The sequence below is a fragment of the Neomonachus schauinslandi genome, chromosome 7 (genome assembly GCF_002201575.2).
Source record: "Neomonachus schauinslandi chromosome 7, ASM220157v2, whole genome shotgun sequence".
In the NCBI taxonomy this organism is placed as follows: Eukaryota; Metazoa; Chordata; class Mammalia; order Carnivora; family Phocidae; genus Neomonachus; species Neomonachus schauinslandi.
In genome coordinates, this window is record NC_058409.1 from 121841835 (window position 1) to 121861876 (window position 20042).

The 20042-nt window shown below is 36.0% G+C and overlaps 1 protein-coding gene and 1 non-coding gene across 3 annotated transcripts in view; one reads left to right on the forward strand and one right to left on the reverse strand.

Moving 5' to 3' along the window:
• NUP155 (nucleoporin 155) overlaps positions 1 to 20042 on the forward strand; it is a 64956-nt gene that overhangs the window by 7281 nt on the left and 37633 nt on the right. For both annotated transcript variants that reach the window (XM_021696282.2, XM_044916947.1), the window contains exons 4-14: positions 1765 to 1835; positions 6534 to 6626; positions 7378 to 7544; positions 9521 to 9626; positions 10361 to 10434; positions 10726 to 10817; positions 12604 to 12701; positions 13197 to 13349; positions 14088 to 14188; positions 16858 to 17028; positions 19350 to 19460. In XM_021696282.2, the coding sequence (XP_021551957.1) occupies positions 1765 to 1835; positions 6534 to 6626; positions 7378 to 7544; positions 9521 to 9626; positions 10361 to 10434; positions 10726 to 10817; positions 12604 to 12701; positions 13197 to 13349; positions 14088 to 14188; positions 16858 to 17028; positions 19350 to 19460 (1237 nt within the window). The remainder of the gene's footprint in view (positions 1 to 1764; positions 1836 to 6533; positions 6627 to 7377; positions 7545 to 9520; positions 9627 to 10360; positions 10435 to 10725; positions 10818 to 12603; positions 12702 to 13196; positions 13350 to 14087; positions 14189 to 16857; positions 17029 to 19349; positions 19461 to 20042) is intronic.
• LOC123325374 lies at positions 4765 to 4866 on the reverse strand. Its single transcript, XR_006540389.1, has one exon. It is a non-coding gene; the product is annotated as a U6 spliceosomal RNA (small nuclear RNA).

The following is a 20042-nucleotide window of genomic DNA, read 5'->3' on the forward strand; positions in this document are numbered from 1 at the left end:
AAATATAGTCTCTGTCTACATGGAACATACAGTCCAACCTTACTGTGTTAAAACTAGAACTCATTTAAAGAAAAATCATCTGAACAATGTGCTTATTGAAAAAAAAAATCAAGGCACAAGTCCTGGGTATAAATCTTTATTTCGTTCACAAGTTCAATACTGCAAAAGCCTTGGGCTTCCTTTCAATTATTCCATTAGCTTTCTATTATAAATCCTAATTCCACCTGGATAATAGGTGCATAATCTTGTCCCATTTATTGTTCTGTAACCTCTAACTTCCCCAGTATTGGTCTTAGTTTCTGGAGGCTGTGCCAGTTATCACAATATGGAAAAAAGCGGGGAAACCTGGCTTACCTAAGTGGCCATTGAGGTGTTTTCTTCCTGTTTGCTTGGTCCTTTTCAGGACAACCAGAAGTTTTCTTCAAAGTCCGGATCATATATTTTTTTCTTGGTATTTATTCTGCTTGGCATTTTCTGATTTTCTTGGTCTTGCATTATTTTTGGAAGTTTTTCAGTGATTACCTTCAAATATTTGTCCTGTCCCATTCTTTCCCTCTTCTGAGATTTTTATACTTTTGTTAGATTGTTTGATGTTCTTCAACAGGTTTTGGATGCTCTGTTCTATTTTTGTTTCTCCATTTTTTTTTTTTCTTTTTGTTTCAATTTGGACAGTTTCTATTGACCCAACTTCAGGATCACCAATTCCTTTGTTAGCTATGTCAAGTCTACTTAAAAAGTTCTTACAAGATGTTCTTTCTCTATGCTGTGCTTTTTATTTCTAATATTTTCACTTGCTTATTTCTTGTAATTTTCACCTCTCTGCTGAAGTTCCTTATCTGTTTATTTATGTCATCCACCTTTTCCATTAGCACCCATACTATATTAATCATATTTATTTAAAATTTTCTGTCTGTAGTTCAGACATTGAGCTCATAGCTGAGTCCATTTCTGTTGATTGCTTTGTTTCTTGACAGGCTTTTTTTTCCTGTGTTTTATTTGTCTCATGTGTTTTGTTTTGTTTTGTTTTTAAAGATTTTATTTATTTATTTGAGAGAGAGAGTGAGAGAGAGCATGAGAGGGGAGAGGGTCAGAGGGAGAAGCAGACTCCCCACTGAGCAGGGAGCCTGATGTGGGACTCGAACCTGGGACTCCAGGATCACGACCTGAGCTGAAGGCAGTTGCTTAACCAACTGAGCCACCCAGGCGCCCTGTCTCATGTGTTTTCTGAAAGCGAGATATCATGTGTAGGACAGTGGATACTGCAGTAAATAGTATTTATCCTTAGAAATGGGCCTAGCAGGTAGGCGTTTATAATGGGGAAAGTTGACTTCTTTCAAGTCAGGAGTTGAGCTGAGTTGGGTTTTGTCATTGGTGTGGTTATCCTCAGTGGACCACAGGTTTCATCCTGTAGAATTACTTTATACTTAGGATACAGGTTGGGATGCCGGAGATTTTTTTCTCAATGTTTCCCTTCCACTCTCAGCCTTATACTTTCCCTGTTTTTCTGAGGGGGTCTTGCCCCAGCAGCAGAATTGCTGTTACCTTGCAGCCTGGTTGGGGGGGGAGTTTGGGATGGGGAGCAGCATTCCCTGTTTTCCTGGTTTATGCTTATTAGCCTTAGACAGGCCTGTGTGCCTGGATCTTGGAATTGAAACACTTTTCTTTGCTGGTTTATTTTTCATTACATTCTGTAGTCTTAAAGAACATTTTAGATGAAACTATTTTCTTCATATGTATAACATGTTTTTCTTTAACTATTGGCAGAGGAGACCTTGCCTATTTTGATGGACTTAGTGAGACTATTCTTGCTGTGGGACTTGTGAAACCAAAAGCTGGTAAGAAATAAAAATGTAATGATTAATTTACATATGTATATGCATAGGACTGAATAACAGCACATTTTAACATAGTTGAAATTTTTATTGAAGTTTGGTCTGAATTCTAATTAGAAATATGTAAAGTGATTAGGAATATTTAATAGTTTATTCACTTTATGGTAGAAGTGAATCTGTCTTTAAATTGTTACACTGGTGCACCTGGCTGGCTCAGTTGGTAGAGCATGTGACTCTTGATCTCAGGATCATGAGTTCAAGCCCCACGTTAGGTATAGAGCTTACTTAAAAAAAATACTTTTTAATAAATAAAATTGTTAAACTATAATTTTTGAATTTTGTTTTGCTTATTTTTTGTTACTCATTGTTGATTTATTTACCTGAAGTTTTTTGCATTGTACATTTTCTTTTTTTTGCATTATACATTTTCATTAGTTACTGAATTTAATGTAAAAACCATTTTTGTCTCTGCGTTTTTTTAGTCTTGATAGCCCATAGAAATGAAAAGAGTTCAGAATAACTCTTAAAGAAGTGGCAAGTATTGTTTAACAGTTTCAACTTCATTGTGCCAGATTTTTTTATAAAAGCTGACAAAATAATTGATTTAAATTTAACATACATTTTTTGGATGTATGAGAAATCTTCCTACAATGGGAAATAGTAGACAAAATTGTTTGTAAGGCTTAAATAAAATTTTTTGAGTTCGCAGCTGTTTGAAATGATAATTCACATGGTACAAACATGCAGTCTTATACACTGTTTATGTGATTACATTGGAAACTTATTTCCTTAAAATAGAACCTCAAGGTATTCTTCACCCTGAGGTATGTATCTCTTTTATCTACATTTAAAAGTTTATTCATTGGTGCGCCTGGGTGGCACAGTCTGTTAGGCATCCAACTCTTGGTTTCAGCTCCGGTCGTGATCTCAGGGTTGTGAGATTGAGCCCTGCATGGGGCTCCACGCTCAGTGCAGAGTGTGCTTAAGACTCTCCCTCTCCCTCTGCTCCTGCCCTCTGCTTGCTCATGTGCGCTCATGCACATGCTCTCTCTCTCTCTCAAAATAAATAAATCTTTTTTTTTAAAAAGTTACTATCTAAAAGCTTATTCATAATAACAGTGGAGGGCTCTCCCTGCTCTGTATTTTAATAAATATAAATTGTCCATCTAAAATAAATAGTAAAATTTTGTTCTACTCAAATATAAACTTCAGTGCAAAATTAAAATTATGGCAAGTCTTTCATATGACAACAAAGGTGTGATCTTTGTTGAATTGTTTCACAATTGTTTTTTTGTTTTGTTTTGTTTTTTTGAGAGAGAGTGTGCAAGTGGGGGGCGGAGGGGCTAAGGGAGAGAAAATCCTAAGCAGGCTCCATGCCTGGTAAAGAGCTGGACTCGGGGGCTGGATCTCACCGTGAGGTCGTGACTTGAGCCAATATCAAGAGTCAGACACTTAACCGAATGAGCCACCCTGATTATGAAACAACTCTGATTTTGCTATCCATAAGCACTGAAAATTTTGACTCTCGAACATAAAGCGTTATAACAAAGTTCGTATCTTATTTTGCCTATTGTAAGAAAATATTATTCTTAAAGTCATTGTTTTCTAACTCAAGCTTTTTGGCAAGAGTTTGCTTTATTGGCAAGAAGAGTATGAATACATGTTTCAATTTTATGGTTGCTTGAATAAAACATAAGAGTTCTTCAGTGTTTTCTAGCATTTGCAGGTTTTTGTCCACAGAGAAATTGACAAGACTTAATCACACTTTTCTGAGTTCAGGGAAGCATTTTCCAGGTATTAAAAGATTCACGTGCTTGTCTAGCTTCATTTGCATCTTCCAGGGTGGTAATGTAGCTGAAAGAGCTTATGGCTTTGGGACATTATTCATTATAGTGATTATGAGTAATTAGTGATTATGAGTCATTTTACCTCATCTGTATGACCAAGTAGGGCTGCCATCAAAGTCAAATCATGTGTAAACTCCTTCCTGGAAGTTATTCTTGGAATGGTCTTTCCTTGTCTAATACAGTAAACCTCCTACCTCAAGTTCAGTCAGTCAGTTCTGGAAAGTCAGTGGACTTTTCAGTAGAAGAGAAGAACTTAGTATTTTCCTATTTCTGAACCAGCATCTCTTGAAAAGGCATCATGAAGTTGCCTTAGAAGTTGAAAGTACCATTGGCCCAGTTTTTGGTGCCAAAGCATGCCTTTCTAAAATGCAATGGGTTATGGTTCTGCTGAGTTTTTTTTATCAAAACAGCAAAAACAGGGGTGCCTTGGGTTGCTCAGTCAGTTAAATGTCTGCCTTAGGCTCAGGTCATGATCCCAGGGTCCTGGGATGGAGTCCCGCATCAGCCTCCCTGCTCAGCAGGGAGTCTGCTTCTCCCTCTGCCTGTGCCCCTACTCGTGTTCTCTCTCTTTCTTGTTCTCTCTCTCAAATAAAATCTTTTAAAAAAAAAAAGCAAAAACAGATGTTAGCAAAGGATCCTAAGTGTTCATATTTGTGCACAAGTATTAAACTATTTCTTTCAAAACTTTAAAACTTTTTCATTCAAAAGCAGTGAAACTTTGAACTGTTCCAAAGACCTAAACAACTTACGTTAATTTCTAAAAAGTGCTAATAAGATGTGTTTTATGATAAGATGTGAGAGCTGACAAAAGTGAGAAATGTCAGTCATTTAACCTTGTTGCATTCTGAAGGGAGATGGCTTCCATTTCTACCATCTCCTGTTGCAAAATACTTGAATAAATGATGAGAGATTTTAGAGATCACATCGTTTGACAGGACACTGCTTTACTTATCTCCCTTTACTCAAAGCCATAAATCGGCTCCACCATCTATAACCTCACTAAAGTTTCTATAATCAAAGATGACTTCTTTGGCATAGGCTGTTGACTGAGTACTTAGAGATAAGGCTTTTATTTATTTTTTATTTTTTATATGGAACACTTCATGAATTTGCATGTCATCCTTGCACTGAGGCCATGCTAATCTTCTCTGTATTGTTCAGTTGTAGTGTATGTGCTGCTGAAGCAAGCATGAGATAAGGCCTTTATTAAGGAAAATCTGTTTTCATAAAGTTCAAGCTTTTTAAACCAACTTATGAAATATCAGTTACATTTTGAGTTCATTAGGTAGAAGAAGATCTGTGCCTTCAGCTTTACTGACTTGAACCTTGATACACAAAAGTGGCTTTTATGCCCCTTGATGTTCACCAGTGAAAGTAAAACTTTTGTTGTACTTTCTATGGCATTTAATACCCTTAAGTAGGCCAAAGGTATACACATGAAGATATGTCCATAATTGTGACATAAGATATATTTTCTTTTATTACTGTCAGTAAGACACTATTTTTGGATATTGTAACATGACAATGATAATTATACATAGAATCTCATGTCACTGCACACCTTTTAATGTTAAATAAATAAAATAAACAGTACCTTAGCATGAATTAACAAAAAAAAAATGTGTACTTGGTAATGTCCCCTCTGAAACTATAAATTATCTGGTTTTGATATATAAATTCATCTGGGAAACTCATTTAGCATAAACTCATTTCTGTTTCTATGAATTTGACTTTTCCAGGTACCTGATATAAATGGAATTATATTTATCTCTTTGTGACTGGTTTGTTTCAGTTAACGATTTTTTTTTAAGATTTTATTTGCTTATTTTCAGAGAGAGAGTGTAAGAGCACGAATAGGGGGGAAGAGAGAGAGAGAGCATCTCAAGTAGACTCCAGACTGAGCGCTGAGCTCAGTGTGGGACTTGACCTTACCACCCTGAGATCATGACCTGAACCGAAATCAAGAGTCGGATGCTCGACCGACTGAGCCACCCAGGCGCCCCTCACTTATAATGTTCTTAAGATTAATTCTTGTAGTATTGCCAGAATTTTCTTCTTTTTTTTTTTTTTTTAAAGATTTTATTTATTTATTTGAGAGAGAGAATGAGATAGAGAGAGCATGAGACGGGGTAGGGTCAGAGGGAGAAGCAGACTCCCCACTGAGCAGGGAGCCCGATGTGGGACTCGATCCTGGGACTCCAGGATCGTGACCTGAGCCGAAGGCAGTCGCTTAACCAACTGAGCCACCCAGGCACCCCGAATTTTCTTCTTTTTTAAGGCTGGATAATACTGCTATGTATGTATACATATATGTGTATGTATACACACACACACACACACATACGCCACATTTTGTTTATTCATTCATCTGTTGGTGGACAGTTGGGTAGCTTCCACCTTTTGCGTACTGTGAATTATGCTGCTGTGGGCATTAAGTATACAAATAGAAGGCTTTATATTTTAATAAACTATTTAATAATGTAATGCTGATTTTAATTGGTATTAAATCCTGAAGTGTTTCTTTTCTAAGATGGTTCTTTTTTATTACTATCTACTTATTTAAATATTCATAGGTAGTAATATTTTAACATCAAAATTAAATTGAGTTCAGACTTTTCATATACTATTTAATTTTTTTTTTTTAAGTAGACTCCACGCCCAACGTGGGGCTTGAACTCATGACCCCAAGATTGAGAGTCGCATGCTCTACCAGCTGAACCAGCCAGACACGTCCTTCATATACTGTTTAATCACTAGTTCATTTTAATGGTAAAACCATTAGTCTATCAATGCTTAAATAGTGGAAGTGGATGTTTTTTGGAATAAGCCCTAACCCACGTCTGCTTTATCTTAGGCATCTTTCAACCTCATGTACGACACCTCCTGGTTTTGGCAACCCCTGTGGACATAGTGATTCTTGGACTTAGCTATGCTAATTTACAAACAGGTATGGCAAACCACATGTGGTATTTTTAAAATAAAAATGTTAGCCAATTTATATAATTAAAAGCTTTTTTTTTTTTCACTAAGTTAACTTTCCAGACTATTTGTTCATAGGAAAATAATACTTCCCTATAGGTATGATAACTTTCAGGTTAGTAGCTCCATCAAGCAAGTATTTTGAATATGCTTATCATACTAATGTGCATTCCTTAAATGTACAATATAAAAGGGTAGTAGAAGAGAAATAATTGACACTAGTGAGTTTTTCTATAATGCTTTCAATTTATTTGTTTCTGGTTTTTTGAATGGTTGTTTTAACATATGGAACACTGAAATATACATTATTCTTTCCTTTAATATAAGAAGACCTGAATTTATTTTTTTCTTTTGCATTCTGGCAATCTGTTTTGGGTGAAATAGTGTTGAATTTCAGTGACTGAAATTAATGATTATTACTATCAAATCCTTGGGTTCTTTCCCAAAATCTAGTAATTTGGGATAGTTTGTCGATTGATGTTTTACAATGTTCTGTATATAAAACATATATTGTGCATATATACATATTGTAGGTTCTATTTAACTTGAATAAACTGTATCAGACTTTTTATAGTAATTTAAAAGTATATGTTATAGAAGCTTTTAGGTGTGTCAATAAGAATTCAGTAAAAATACCAATTCTGAAGATAACATAGTGATTGTTTCAAACTTCAAAAACGCTAATAAGCTGTTTCATATTCTTTCTTTAAAAAAAATAGGTTCTGGGGTTCTTAATGACAGTATGTGTGGTGGAATGCAGTTGCTTCCAGATCCTTTATATTCTCTTCCCACTGATAATACTTACCTTTTAACAATAACTTCCACTGATAATGGGAGAATTTTCTTGGCTGGAAAAGATGGCTGTTTATATGAAGTAGCATACCAAGTAAGTCTGGCATTTATAAACATTTTTTTCCTCCCCCTGGATAAAGTAGGGATAGATTTTACTTTTGTTTTCTAATTATATAAGCACATTAATATATTCTTATGAAAAGTATTCAGACATACAGTTAAAACCGTATATAGTCTTGCATGACTACACCATGCCTACAAAACCCGGTCCTCTCTCCAGAAGTAAAATCCAGTTCTGAGTATGTCTTTTTAGGACATGATACATTGATAAGTATCTATAAATTTCTATCTGTATGTATTTATATGTATACACATATGCAAATACGTGATGTACTTTTGTATGTTTTTCCTTAGATTATTGCTTATGTTTTGTTACATAATTGGCTTTTCACTTAACTGTGTTATGTTTTGTGATTGCTGTACAGTTGTCTATAAAATGGATGTACATTATTCACTTAATAATTCCTTTCTTGATGGACTTCTATGTTTTCAGTTTTCCTATTCATAAATAATGGTATAATAAGTGTTCTTTTGCAGGTCTCCTTGTGTACATGTGTAGATATTTTTTTGTGTAGAGACTTAGAATTCCTATGGTTGGGTTATGGAGCATATGCATTTAAAATTGTAATATTTTCATATTGCCCTCTGAGAGTTTTTTAGACTCTTAGCAGGCTTCCTTTTTAAGAATTTTTATTCATTTATTTGACAGGGAGAGAGCACGAGCAGGTGGAGTAGCAGGGAGAGGGAGAGGGAGAAGCAGGCTCCCCACTGAGCAAGAAGCCAGATGTGGGGCTTGATCCCAGGGTCCTGGGATCGAGTCCCGCATCGGGCTCCCTGCTCAGCGGGGAGTCTGCTTCTCCCTCTGCCCCTCCCCCCTCTCATGCTCTCTCTCTCATTCTCTCTCTCAAATAAATAAAAAATCTTTAAAAAAAAAAAAAAAAAAAAAAGATTTTTTTTTTTTTATTTGAGAGAGCGAGAATGAGAGAGAGTACATGAGAGGGGGGAGGGTCAGAGGGAGAAGCAGGCTCCTCGCTGAGCAGGGAGCCCGATGCGGGACTCGATCCCGGGACTCCAGGATCATGACCTGAGCCGAAGGCAGTTGCTTAACCAACTGAGCCACCCGGGCGCCCCTTACTGGCTTTTTTTCATAAGGTAAATGTTAGGAAACTGATAAAGTAATATTCTCAGAGTCACATGGCTAATTAATTAGTGGCAGAGCTAGGATTACAACCCTGGTCAGCTGTGTTTTTTATATTACATTGTACCTCTTTCTTACCTAGTTTCTCTTGGCTTTGTTCATTATCCGCGCTCCCGCCCCACCCCACCCCAAAGGTTTTGTATGGCAAAAGTCAGACATTGAGAGGTAAACTGTAGATTATGGTGGCGATGGCTGCTATTAAGATTTCTTTTTAGGGGCGCCTGGGTGGCTCAGTCGTTAAGCATCTGCCTTCGGCTCAGGTCATGATCCCTGGGTCCTGGGACTGAGTCCTGCATCAGGCTCCCTGCTCAGGGGGAAGCCTGCTTCTCGCTCTCCCACTCCCCCTGCTTGTGTTCCCTCTCTTGGCTGTGTCTCTCTCTGTCAAATAAATAAATAAAATCTTAAAAAAAAAGAAAAGATTTCTTTTTAGCCAAAATGGGAAGAGATGATACAAGTACCCCTATCCTATGTACTTTGGGCTCTTACAGACTGCACTTATTATTTGCTTTACTACTTTCAAATAAAAGAGTTTTTAAGATAATTAAAATATGAGTTTATTAACATAGCACTATGAGGTTTTGAAATAGCTGATTTCATTGAGAGCTATGATTTGATTATGGCTAACTACATTTTCTATTATTAATTAAAGGATTAAACTCAGTACTTATTCCAAGTAGTATGTCTCACTTTATTTACAATTATTGGTACTTCACTAGGATTTGAGGATTTTTGTACATGTGGTTATACGGTTAGTTGCTATGACAAATGTGTCTACATTTACAAGTCTTGCTTCTTTCAATTTTTCTTTTAAGGCAGAAGCAGGTTGGTTTAGCCAAAGATGTAGGAAAATAAACCACTCAAAGAGCGCACTTTCTTTCCTTGTTCCTTCATTGCTACAATTCACATTCTCAGAAGATGGTAAGTAGAAAACAATAAATTTGGCAAACAAAATTTTTTAAGATTGTTGACTTAACATTTTCTTTGGAAATTCTCATTCTTAACTGAAAGTTTGTCTTACTAAGTAAATAACAGTTGTTACATAGTCGTAAGGTTTCTTTTTTCTTTTTTTTTTGATTTTATTTATTTGAGAGGGAGAGCATGAACAGTGGGAGGAACAGGGAGGAGCAAAGGGAGAGGGATAAGCAGACTCCGTGTTGAGCATGGAGCCCAGCACTGGGTTCAATCCCATGACCCCGAGATCGTGGCCTGAGCCGAAATCAAGAGTCAGACACTCAACCGACTCAGCCACCCAGGCGCCCGCACACAATGATTTATTTTCTTGAAGGAATGCACGGAGTATAATTATTTCCTGTGTTTCTAGCATATAGTAGACATTCATTAAATGTTTGTTGAATGAAGAAATAATCTAGAACTTGGTTTTGATTTGGCTTAAAATTCATTAAGAAGACAGAGTAATTTATTTGTGAGGCTCTTCATCTAGTCACAGTATTTGATGTCTGCTTTTTTCTTATTTTGTCTGATTTAAATGCTTCTTGCCTTTGTCCTCATGCAAATATCATGGGACTTACCTGCAAAGCAAGAGAAAGCCCCTGAATGCAAAGTTCTAATTCAGCAATTTAAATTTGTTAGAAATGGCTACTCTGTTTAATTCGTTAATCTTTAGAGGTTTTTTTCCTTTGTCTTATTTTTAGATCCTATTGTTCAAATTGCAGTTGATAATTCTAGAAACATTTTATATACACGGTCTGAGAAAGGAGTAATACAGGCAAGTATGAATACACTACTCTTTAAGGGGAGTAAGAACATCCCTGTTTTTAAGGAAGAGATTCAGTTACTCTTAGCCTTTTCCTATGAGCTGTGTGCTTTTTAAAAATACATCCCAAACTACTTCTTAGGGCTTCTTTTTTATGAAATTTCAAATCTCTGATGTTTCCATATCTGTGTGAAGTGTCTAAATTAAAGGATCCCTAAAAAGGAAGAGTCTTCTAAAAGTTTATTTTGTAAAATGCGTATGGGCTATAGTTATGTTTAAGTGGGTACAATTTTTTATTCACAGGTATATGATTTGGGCCAAGATGGACAAGGAATGAGCAGAGTTGCCTCAGTTTCACAGAATTCTATTGTTTCTGCTGCTGGAAACATTGCTAGGTAATTAATTGTCAGGCATTTCATTTGTACAAGGCATATCATTATGCTATATATGTGCGGCATACTAAAATTATTTCCTCTTCAAAATCTCTCTAAAAGGTAAGGAATGTTGAAGATGACACTGGAGGTTATGTTTGAAACAGCTCCTAGAGAAAGACTCTTCCTTTAATTCTAATGTTGGATGGTTTGAAACATAAGGTAGACTGGTTTTTTTTACAGTGTAAAGTACAGCTTGATTTTTCCTTGGAATGTGTTAAGCTTTAGGTGGTCTATATAGGCAATTACAGGAGTTGTCACTAGGAAACTACATGTCTCAAAGTTCCCCACTAGTACCCACTCCAACCTTTTATTTATGTTATGTTATTTATTTATTTGAGAGAAAGAACAAGTGAGAGTGAGTGAGAGAAGCAGACTCTATGCAGGGCTCGATCCCAGGACCCTGGGATCACCGCTCCAACCTTTTAACAGGCCTGTGTAGTATAAGTTTAGTTGGTCTGATAATTGACACAGGGCAGTTTGGGAATACAGAACTTCACCGTTTTATTGTTCACATTGTATTCTTGACGAAACTGAAACTAAAGGATGTTAAGATTTGTCTGAACTCTGAGTCCTAGAGAAGTACTAGTACCCAAGTTACAAGCCAACTTTTCAGACACTGTACACTGTGATTTATGTATATCACAACTAATTTAGCTCAGCTGCAGAAATTCTTTTCAAATAACAAAGGCCTCAAATTTTCAGCTTCGGTTTTCTATGTGCTTGGGTCATTGCTGCATTCACCTATCCTAGCAAAAATTCAATGCTTTCTTTGCTTTTCAGTGACAAAAAAATTTTCAAGGCAGACAATCTTAAACAAAGGGTTTCCTTTTTCTTCTCCAACTTTACTTTTTTTTTTGGAAACGTTTTCAAATCTACAGAAAAACTAGAAGAGCAGCATGGTAAAAACTGGTAATACCTTATCAAATTATCCAAATTCAACAGTTGTTACTGTTTTCCCTTATTTGCTCACTTTCATTCTTATGAGCTATTTGAAAGTAAGTTGCAGACATCATGACTTTCACCCTTAAATCCTTCAACTTTCATGTCCTAAGTCTCTTACAGAAGCACAATACCAATTCGACACCTAAAAAAATTAATAATTTTGTAGTATTATCTTCTAATTATATAGTTCATATTAACATTACTTAACAGTCCCAAAAATCTTTCATAGCTGTTTTTCTTTCCATTTTTCCCCAGATTCAGTCAGAGCCCATGAATTAAATTGGTCATTTGTCTCATTAATATAGAATAGATGTCTCATTGTCTTTCTTCTCCCCTAAATATTCACATTTGGTGGGGAGGGGCAAGAGTCTTATTTGTGGAATATCTCAATTTCTGAATTTGTCCTTTTTCCATTATCATTAGATTGAGGTTTTGGTTTGGTTTTACCAGAATTACTCCTTGCAGCATTACATCAGTAGGCACGTAACCACCAGGTTTTCCACTATTGAATACTTGGTTAAGGTGCTATTTACCAGATTTTTCCATTATAAAGTTTCATTTTTCCTTCTTTTTAATTAGCGGTAATCTTTACAATGATAATTTGATGCTCTGAGAACACCTTCTTCCTCATTAACCATTTACCCAATGGAGTTAGCCTTCTTTTATGATCTTTGAAAACAGGGTAATGTCTAACAATGTAAACTCATATTCAGGGGGTTTGACTGCTCTTGCTGCTGCTGTGTTAATTTCCCAAGAAGTTAGTCTTATTTTAGCATATTAGACTAGTTTTTTTCCTTTCTTGTAGGACCATAGATCGTTCTGTTTTTAAGCCGGTTGTTCAAATAGCAGTGATTGAAAATTCTGAATCCCTGGACTGTCAGTTATTGGCGGTTACACATGCAGGTATGTTGTTTAATTCCTCTGTCTGCTCTTGGTTTTAGAATTTGATAATCCTCAGACTTGGAAATTTGTGATTAGAAATGCGTTTTTACTTCTGTATCAGTTATCAAGCCATATTAATAATTCGTAAAATTAAGGATTTTGAAAATTGGAAGATTCTTGTGGTTTTGTCTCCTCATGTTATAGATGTCAAACTAGGTCTGACGGGTGAAGTCGCTAATATTCAGTAACAGAGCCTGAATAGGAAAAAGGACTCTCTTGGCTTATAGTTGCAGATTCTTTCTGCTAAAATGTGTTGATTCACCTGTCAATTCCAAGTGACGCTGTCTTAGAACTCTACTTCAGGTGGTATTACACATGGTGATTTAAGATTAGTCAGGAAAGTGATTCTAGGACTTTAACAAGTGTCTGTGTTTCTCTGTGGAATTGCTTCAATCACACAAGGACCTTAAGTCTTTCATTTTCTGTTACTGATGTATAATTTTATCCCATCATCAGGTGTAAGGTTATATTTCAGCACTTGTCCATTCAGACAACCATTAGCACGACCTAATACATTGACACTGGTTCATGTCCGCTTACCTCCTGGATTCTCAGCGTCTTCAACAGTGGAAAAGCCTTCAAAAGTACATAAAGCTCTTTATAGTAAAGGTAAGTTCTGATATCGTATCAGATTTAAGATTGGATTTTTTAAATTGTTAAAATTAGAATGTCTTTTGAGCATTTGAAAATAATAAATTTTCCAATAAAATTTAGAATATTTTAATTTCTTACATTAATAATGTCCTTACACCTATAATCATCCAGTGGACTTAAGGCTGCTATCTCTCAAGTCAGTATAAAGGAAACAAGTTAGCGGGAGGAGCTGGAATTGAGCACAAGAGAGTATATTTCAAAATCAACTAATATTGCTGAGATGATGCTTTTATAGTTTACTCTGCCATTCCACTAGTAACTTCGTCATTTTTATTCATGATGTTTGAGATAATCAGTACATGAAATTCTGTTTCATTGAATATTAGATACCGTTGATTGAAAGTCACAACATTTTTTATGTATTAAATGTACTTTTTTAAAGTTAATTAAATTCATAAGCCCATTGATTGCAAAATATGTCATAACGTCAGAAATTTTAAGTTGTGAAAAAAGTGTTTACTCAAAAGAAATGGAAGTGTAAGATCTGGAACACTTAATGATTCTACCCTATTAATAATTATATGTCCTTTTAAGGGATTAATTTTTTTTTATCTTGTGACTTGTTTACTTACAACAATGCATGCTATGTATATATGTTATATATATTAATGTTAGTAGTTAATATTTTTAAGAACATTGGGGATGCATATTATTTGGCATCATATAATAAGATTTTGTGTATTAAACTTCTAGGCATTCTACTGATGGCAGCTTCAGAAAATGAAGATAATGACATTTTGTGGTGTGTCAACCATGATACATTTCCCTTCCAAAAGCCAATTATGGAAACCCAGGTAAGTTATCCTGAGAATCTTAATTTTTTATATAATTTATAATTTTTTTTTTAAAGATTTTATTTATTTATTTATTTGAGAGAGAGAGAGAGAGAGCACATGAGGGGGGGAGGGTCAGAGGGAGAAGCAGACTTCCTGCCGAGCAGGGAGCCCGATGCGGGACTCGATCCCGGGACTCCAGGATCATGACCTGAGCCGAAGGCAGTCGCTTAACCAACTGAGCCACCCAGGCGCTCCTATAATTTATAATTTTAAGTAAAGAGTAAAATTATAAGAATCTTTATGTTGTAATAGCATTTATTTTGAGCAATCATATATGATTAGAAATCATATTGAAAGGAAGTGTATCCTGTTAATTCTTTGTTTTTCCTTCGTGAGGTTAGAAGTCATTATGGTAATCATTAAAAATATCTTTAAACAGGGCGCCTGGGTGGCTCAGTTGGTTAAGCTCCTGGGATCGAGTCCCATATCGGGCTCCCTGCTCAGCAGGGAGTCTGCTTCTCCCTCTGACCCTCCCCCCTCTCATGCTCTCTCTATCTCATTCTCTCTCTCAAATAAATAAATAATATCTTTAAAAAATATATATATCTTTGGGCGCCTGGGTGGCTCAGTTGGTTAAGCAACTGCTTTCGGCTCAGGTCATGATCCCAGGGTCCTGGGATCGAGTCCCACATCGGGCTCCCGGCTCAGCGGGGAGCCTGCTTCTCCCTCTGACCCTCTCGTCTCTCATGCTGTTTCTCTCTCACTCGCTCTCCAATAAATAAATAAATAAAATCTTTAAAAAAAATAAAAATAAAAATAAAAAAAATAAAAAATATATATATCTTTAAATATTGGAATCATTTTAGAATGTTTCTCCATACTGTATCCAAAAAATGCATACATATTTTCTGAAATGACTTTTGTGCCGTTTAAATATATTATGTTTTTAGTTATTTAATTATGAGGTCATCCATTATAGTTATGACTTAGAGTTGTATCTTTTTTGGGATGCCTAGGTGGCTCATTCGGTTGGACATCTGACTTTGGCTCAGGTCATGATCCTGGGGTCCTGGGATTGAGTCCCGTGTTGGGCCCCTTGCTCACCAGGGAGCCTGCTTCTCCTGTCTGCTGCTCCCCCTGCTTGTGCGCTTGCTCTTGCGTGCTCTGTCTCGCTCTCGCTCTCTGGCAGATGGATAAGTAAAGTCTTAAAAAAATAATAAAATAATTGTATCTTTTTAAAAAAAATATTTTATTTATTTTAGAGAGTGTGTGCATACATGGGGTGGGGGAGGGGCAGAGGGAGAGAGAGAATCTCAAGCAGACTCCTCGCTGAGTGCCATACCTGATGCAGGGCTCGATCTCATCACCTTGAGATCATTACCTGAGCTGAAATAAGAGTAGGACACTTAACTGAGCCACCCAGACGCCCCTTAGAATTTTGTCTTAATGATGTCTTTAATTTGTAGTTCTGCCTAAATTTACTTATTTATTTTAAAGATTTTATTTATTTAGGGGTGCCCCTTAATTATAGAAATTTTTGAACATACGGAAGAATAGAGGAATGATTTTCCCCATCTTGTTTTCTTTTTTTTTTTTTTTTAAGTTATTTATTTATTTATTTGACAGAGACTGAGAGAGACACAGCCAGAGAGGGAACACAAGCAGGGGGAGTGGGACAGGGAGAAGCAGGCTTCCCACTGAGCAGGGAGCCCGACGCAGGGCTCGATCCCAGGACCCCGGGATCCGGACCTGAGCCAAAGGCAGACGCTCAACGACTGAGCCACCCAGGCGCCCCCCCCATCTTGTTTTGATCTCTCTTCCCTGCATATACAAATGTCCACACATAAACACATAATCGTGGGGTTTTTTTTTTTTTAAGATTTTATTTATTTATTTGACAGAGAGACGCAGCGAGAGAAGGAACACAAGCAGGGGGAGTGGGAGAGGGAGAAGCAGGCTTCCCGCCGAGCAGGGAGCCTGATGTGGGGCTCGATCCCAGGACCCCGGGATCATGACCTGAGCCGAAGGCAGACGCTCAATGACTGAGCCACCCAGGCGCCCCCATAATTGTGTTTTAAAAGCAAATACCACTGCATATTCCGTGAAATTGATGTACAGGTCCTGGATGAGAGGTGCAGCCCCAGCGTGTCCTAGCCCAGTCTCACACCTTGGCTGCTCGTCTCAGCCCTCAGCACAAAATGAGCTAAGAAGAGGCCAGCACCTCCAAGGGTATGGCCAAGGAAGGCTATCTCTGCTCCCCACTGTTGGTACCCCTGTTCTACCCCATTTACTTCTCCTAAATGCCCTTGCATAGCCCATGCTGCTTACCTCCTGAGGATGCTGATCAAACCGGATAAACCAACCTCTACTACTACTAAAGATGGTAGAATATGGTTTTTGGGTATCGAAAGAATTACAATTCTAGTAAACACTATTTACAGTTTATCCTAAGAAGATTTTGTCTTTCCCTTCTTTCATGAAAGATAATTGTCATAGAAGTTGGCCTGATTAAAGGAATAGATAGTAGAGCATTAAATAGAAACTTAGGAATGCTCACATACATGTGTTATTAATTTGTAAAATTCTGTATTTCCTTAGAAATTAGGTCTATATGTTTTTTCCTTTTTGGAAGGTTTGCTTTATGTAACTTTAATAGCAGGTATAAAAAGTTTATTTCTTTTGTATAGATGACAACCCGTGTTGATGGTCATTCCTGGGCTCTTTCTGCAATAGATGAATTGAAAGTAGATAAAATAATTACACCCTTAAATAAGGATCATATTCCAATAACTGACTCACCGGTTGTGGTACAGCAGCACATGTTGCCTCCAAAGAAATTTGTTCTCCTCTCAGCACAGGTATGTACATACTCTGTTAAGGTGGAGACAATAAAGAAGCCATGTTTAATGTTATGTATTTTGCAATATTTGCTTAATGGAGTCATAAGGACTTTAGGAGAGTTTACTCTTAAAGATATTCTTAAGGAATAATTTTAAATACCAAAAATGCAACAAAAAGAGCTTGCTGTTTATGAAGTGTTCTATTTTTTTTTAAAGTACCATTTCTAGTACCAGTGTTTAGCAGCATAAAACAAAATAACCTAAATTTATTATTATAATTCTCACTTAACTTATAAAAAAACATTTTTTAATATTGGATTTTGGAATAGTGATGCATTTAAAATTCAAATGGTATAATGAGTGTACAGAATAAAATCTCCCTTCCAGTTGAGGTCCCTTCCCTACAGACGCCCATGTCATCAGCATCTGTGTATTCTTCCAGAGGTGTGGACATACAAACAGAATATTTCTAAATAAATGGTAGTGTATCACATACACCATTTTATACCTTGTTTTTTATATCTCAGATACATATTTTAGAGATCTTTCCATATCATTATATAAAGAACTTTCTCGTTCTATTTTGTATTTGAAAGGTTTTCTTTTATATGAATGTACCCTATTTAACTAGGTCCCTCTTGATGGATTATTTTTTGCTGTTCGTAATGCTACAACCTTATGTGTATATCATTTTCTTTGTGTGTGAATAAAGCTGTAGAATTATATCTGCTGGGTGAAAGAATATGTGCGTTTCTAATTTTGATAGATGTTGCCAGATTCCCCTGTATTCATATATACGTGCATACATTCACTATCGATGAATATTGATGCCTGTTTCCTTACATCCTGTCCAAGTATAATATGCCATTTTAATAAGAGTAAGATGGACAGTCTTTTTTTTTTGTTCTTTTTTGTTTTTTGTTTTTGTTTTCTTTGGACAGTCTTTTCAAGTGTTTATTTTTCTATGGACTATCCCTATTTTATTGAGTTCTCTTTTTCATTTTGATTTATAGAAGCTCTTTATCAAGGAAACTTACTGTAATTTTAGTATCATATTTTTCCTGGTGTGTCATTTTATTTTGTTTACTGAGACTTTTTCCCATACAGGTAAGCATATTAGTCAAAATTTTCTGTTACCTTTTCGGATTTATAAAAGTAGTAAAAAAAAAAAAAAACCTTCCTCATTCTGAGGTTTATAAAAAAAAATTTACCCACAGTTGCTTTTAGTACTATTATAGTTTTATTTTTGTCCTTTAAATCTCTGATCTGTTTGGAATTTATCCTGATATCCTGATTAAGGATCCAGCTTCATTTTTTTTTCTAAATGGACATATGCCAACATAATTAATGGATAATCTAACTTTAATCCTCTGGTTTGAGGGACAGCTTTTATCGTATTCTAAATTCAAATATTTACTTGAACCTGTATGACAACTTTCTAAATTTAATAAGAAAACACTCACCGCCACCAAAAAATAAATTAAGGTTCTGGCTCTGTAGATACAACATTTTATAAACCTGTGTTTTATGCATGGTAATAGCACATGCCCTCTGAACACATTTTGTGTGTTACAGAGCAGTGTTTTTTGTTTGTTTTTTTGAGGTGATATCTTTTTTTATGTTCAGTTAGCCAACATAATAGTACATCATTAGTTTTTGATATAGTGTTCAATGATTCATTAGTTGCGTATAACACCCAGTGTTCCTCACCACATATGCCCTCCTTAATACCCATAACCTGGTGACCCCACCCCATATCCCCCTCCCTTCTGTAACCCTCAGTTTGGTTCCCAGAGTCCAGAGTCTCTCATGGTTTGTTTCCCTCTCTGATTTCTTTCCATTCAGTTTTCCCTCCCTTCTCCTGTGGTCCTCCACGCTATTCCTTATGTTCGACGTATGAGTGAAACCATATGATAATTGTCTTTCTCTGCTTGACTTATTTCACTTAGCATAGTCCCCTCCATTCAATCTATGTCGATGCAAATGGTGGGTATTCATCCTTTCTGATGGCTGAGTAATATTCCATTGTATATTTGACCCACATCTTCTTTATCCATTTATCTCTTGAAGGGTATCTTGGCTCCTTCCACAGTTTGGCATTGTGGACATTCAGAGCATTGTTTTCTTATTAAATTTTCTTTGGGCATATATAGACCTAGTATAGGTTGGGAGTTGAAATGTAGATGTTCTTTTTGGCCAGTTTACTTTGTATTCTTGAAGGGGTTTTTTTTGTTTTGTTGATTTTATTAAATAAAATAGCAGGGTCAGTTGATGCCAGCCATGCCAGATAAATCTATTACTTATGGTTGTGGTTTTTTTTTTTTTTTTAAACTTTTTAGGGAAGTCTTATGTTTCATAAACTTAGACCTGTAGATCAACTGAGACACCTACTCGTGAGTAATGTGGGTGGAGATGGAGAAGAGATTGAAAGATTCTTTAAATTACATCAGGTAATTATTTGTACTTTTTAAAAAAAATGTTATGATATTTTAAACAATAAAACAATGAGAATAATACCTGAATTTTATGTAAGCTAGGATCAAAATACTGTAATTAATAGGTACTCTTAGCAGTCTTTCTTTCTTTACATTGGTCATTATCTATGTACTAATATTTGGGAGCAGTATTAATAAGTAAAGCTTATACAGTAAACTCAGATTTTTATCTGTTATTGATAAGTTCTTATTTTAAAGTATACTAGTAAGAAACTCATGTTCAAGTTATATGATAAATACATTTTTATTAAAACACAGGATATTTGTGGACAAATCTTTTTTTTTTTTTTTTTAAGATTTTATTTATTTGACAGAGAGATAGAGAGAGCACAGATAGACAGAGTGGCATGCAGAAGGAGAAGCAGGCTTCCCGCCGAGCACAGAGCCCGATGCGGGGCTTGATCCCAGGACCCTGGGATCATGACCTGAGCCGAAGGCAGACGTTTAACCAACTGTGAGCCACTCAGGCGCCCCCCTTTTTTTTAATTTTTAATTTTTTTTTTTTTTAAATTTTTTTGCCAATGACCTGATGAAAAA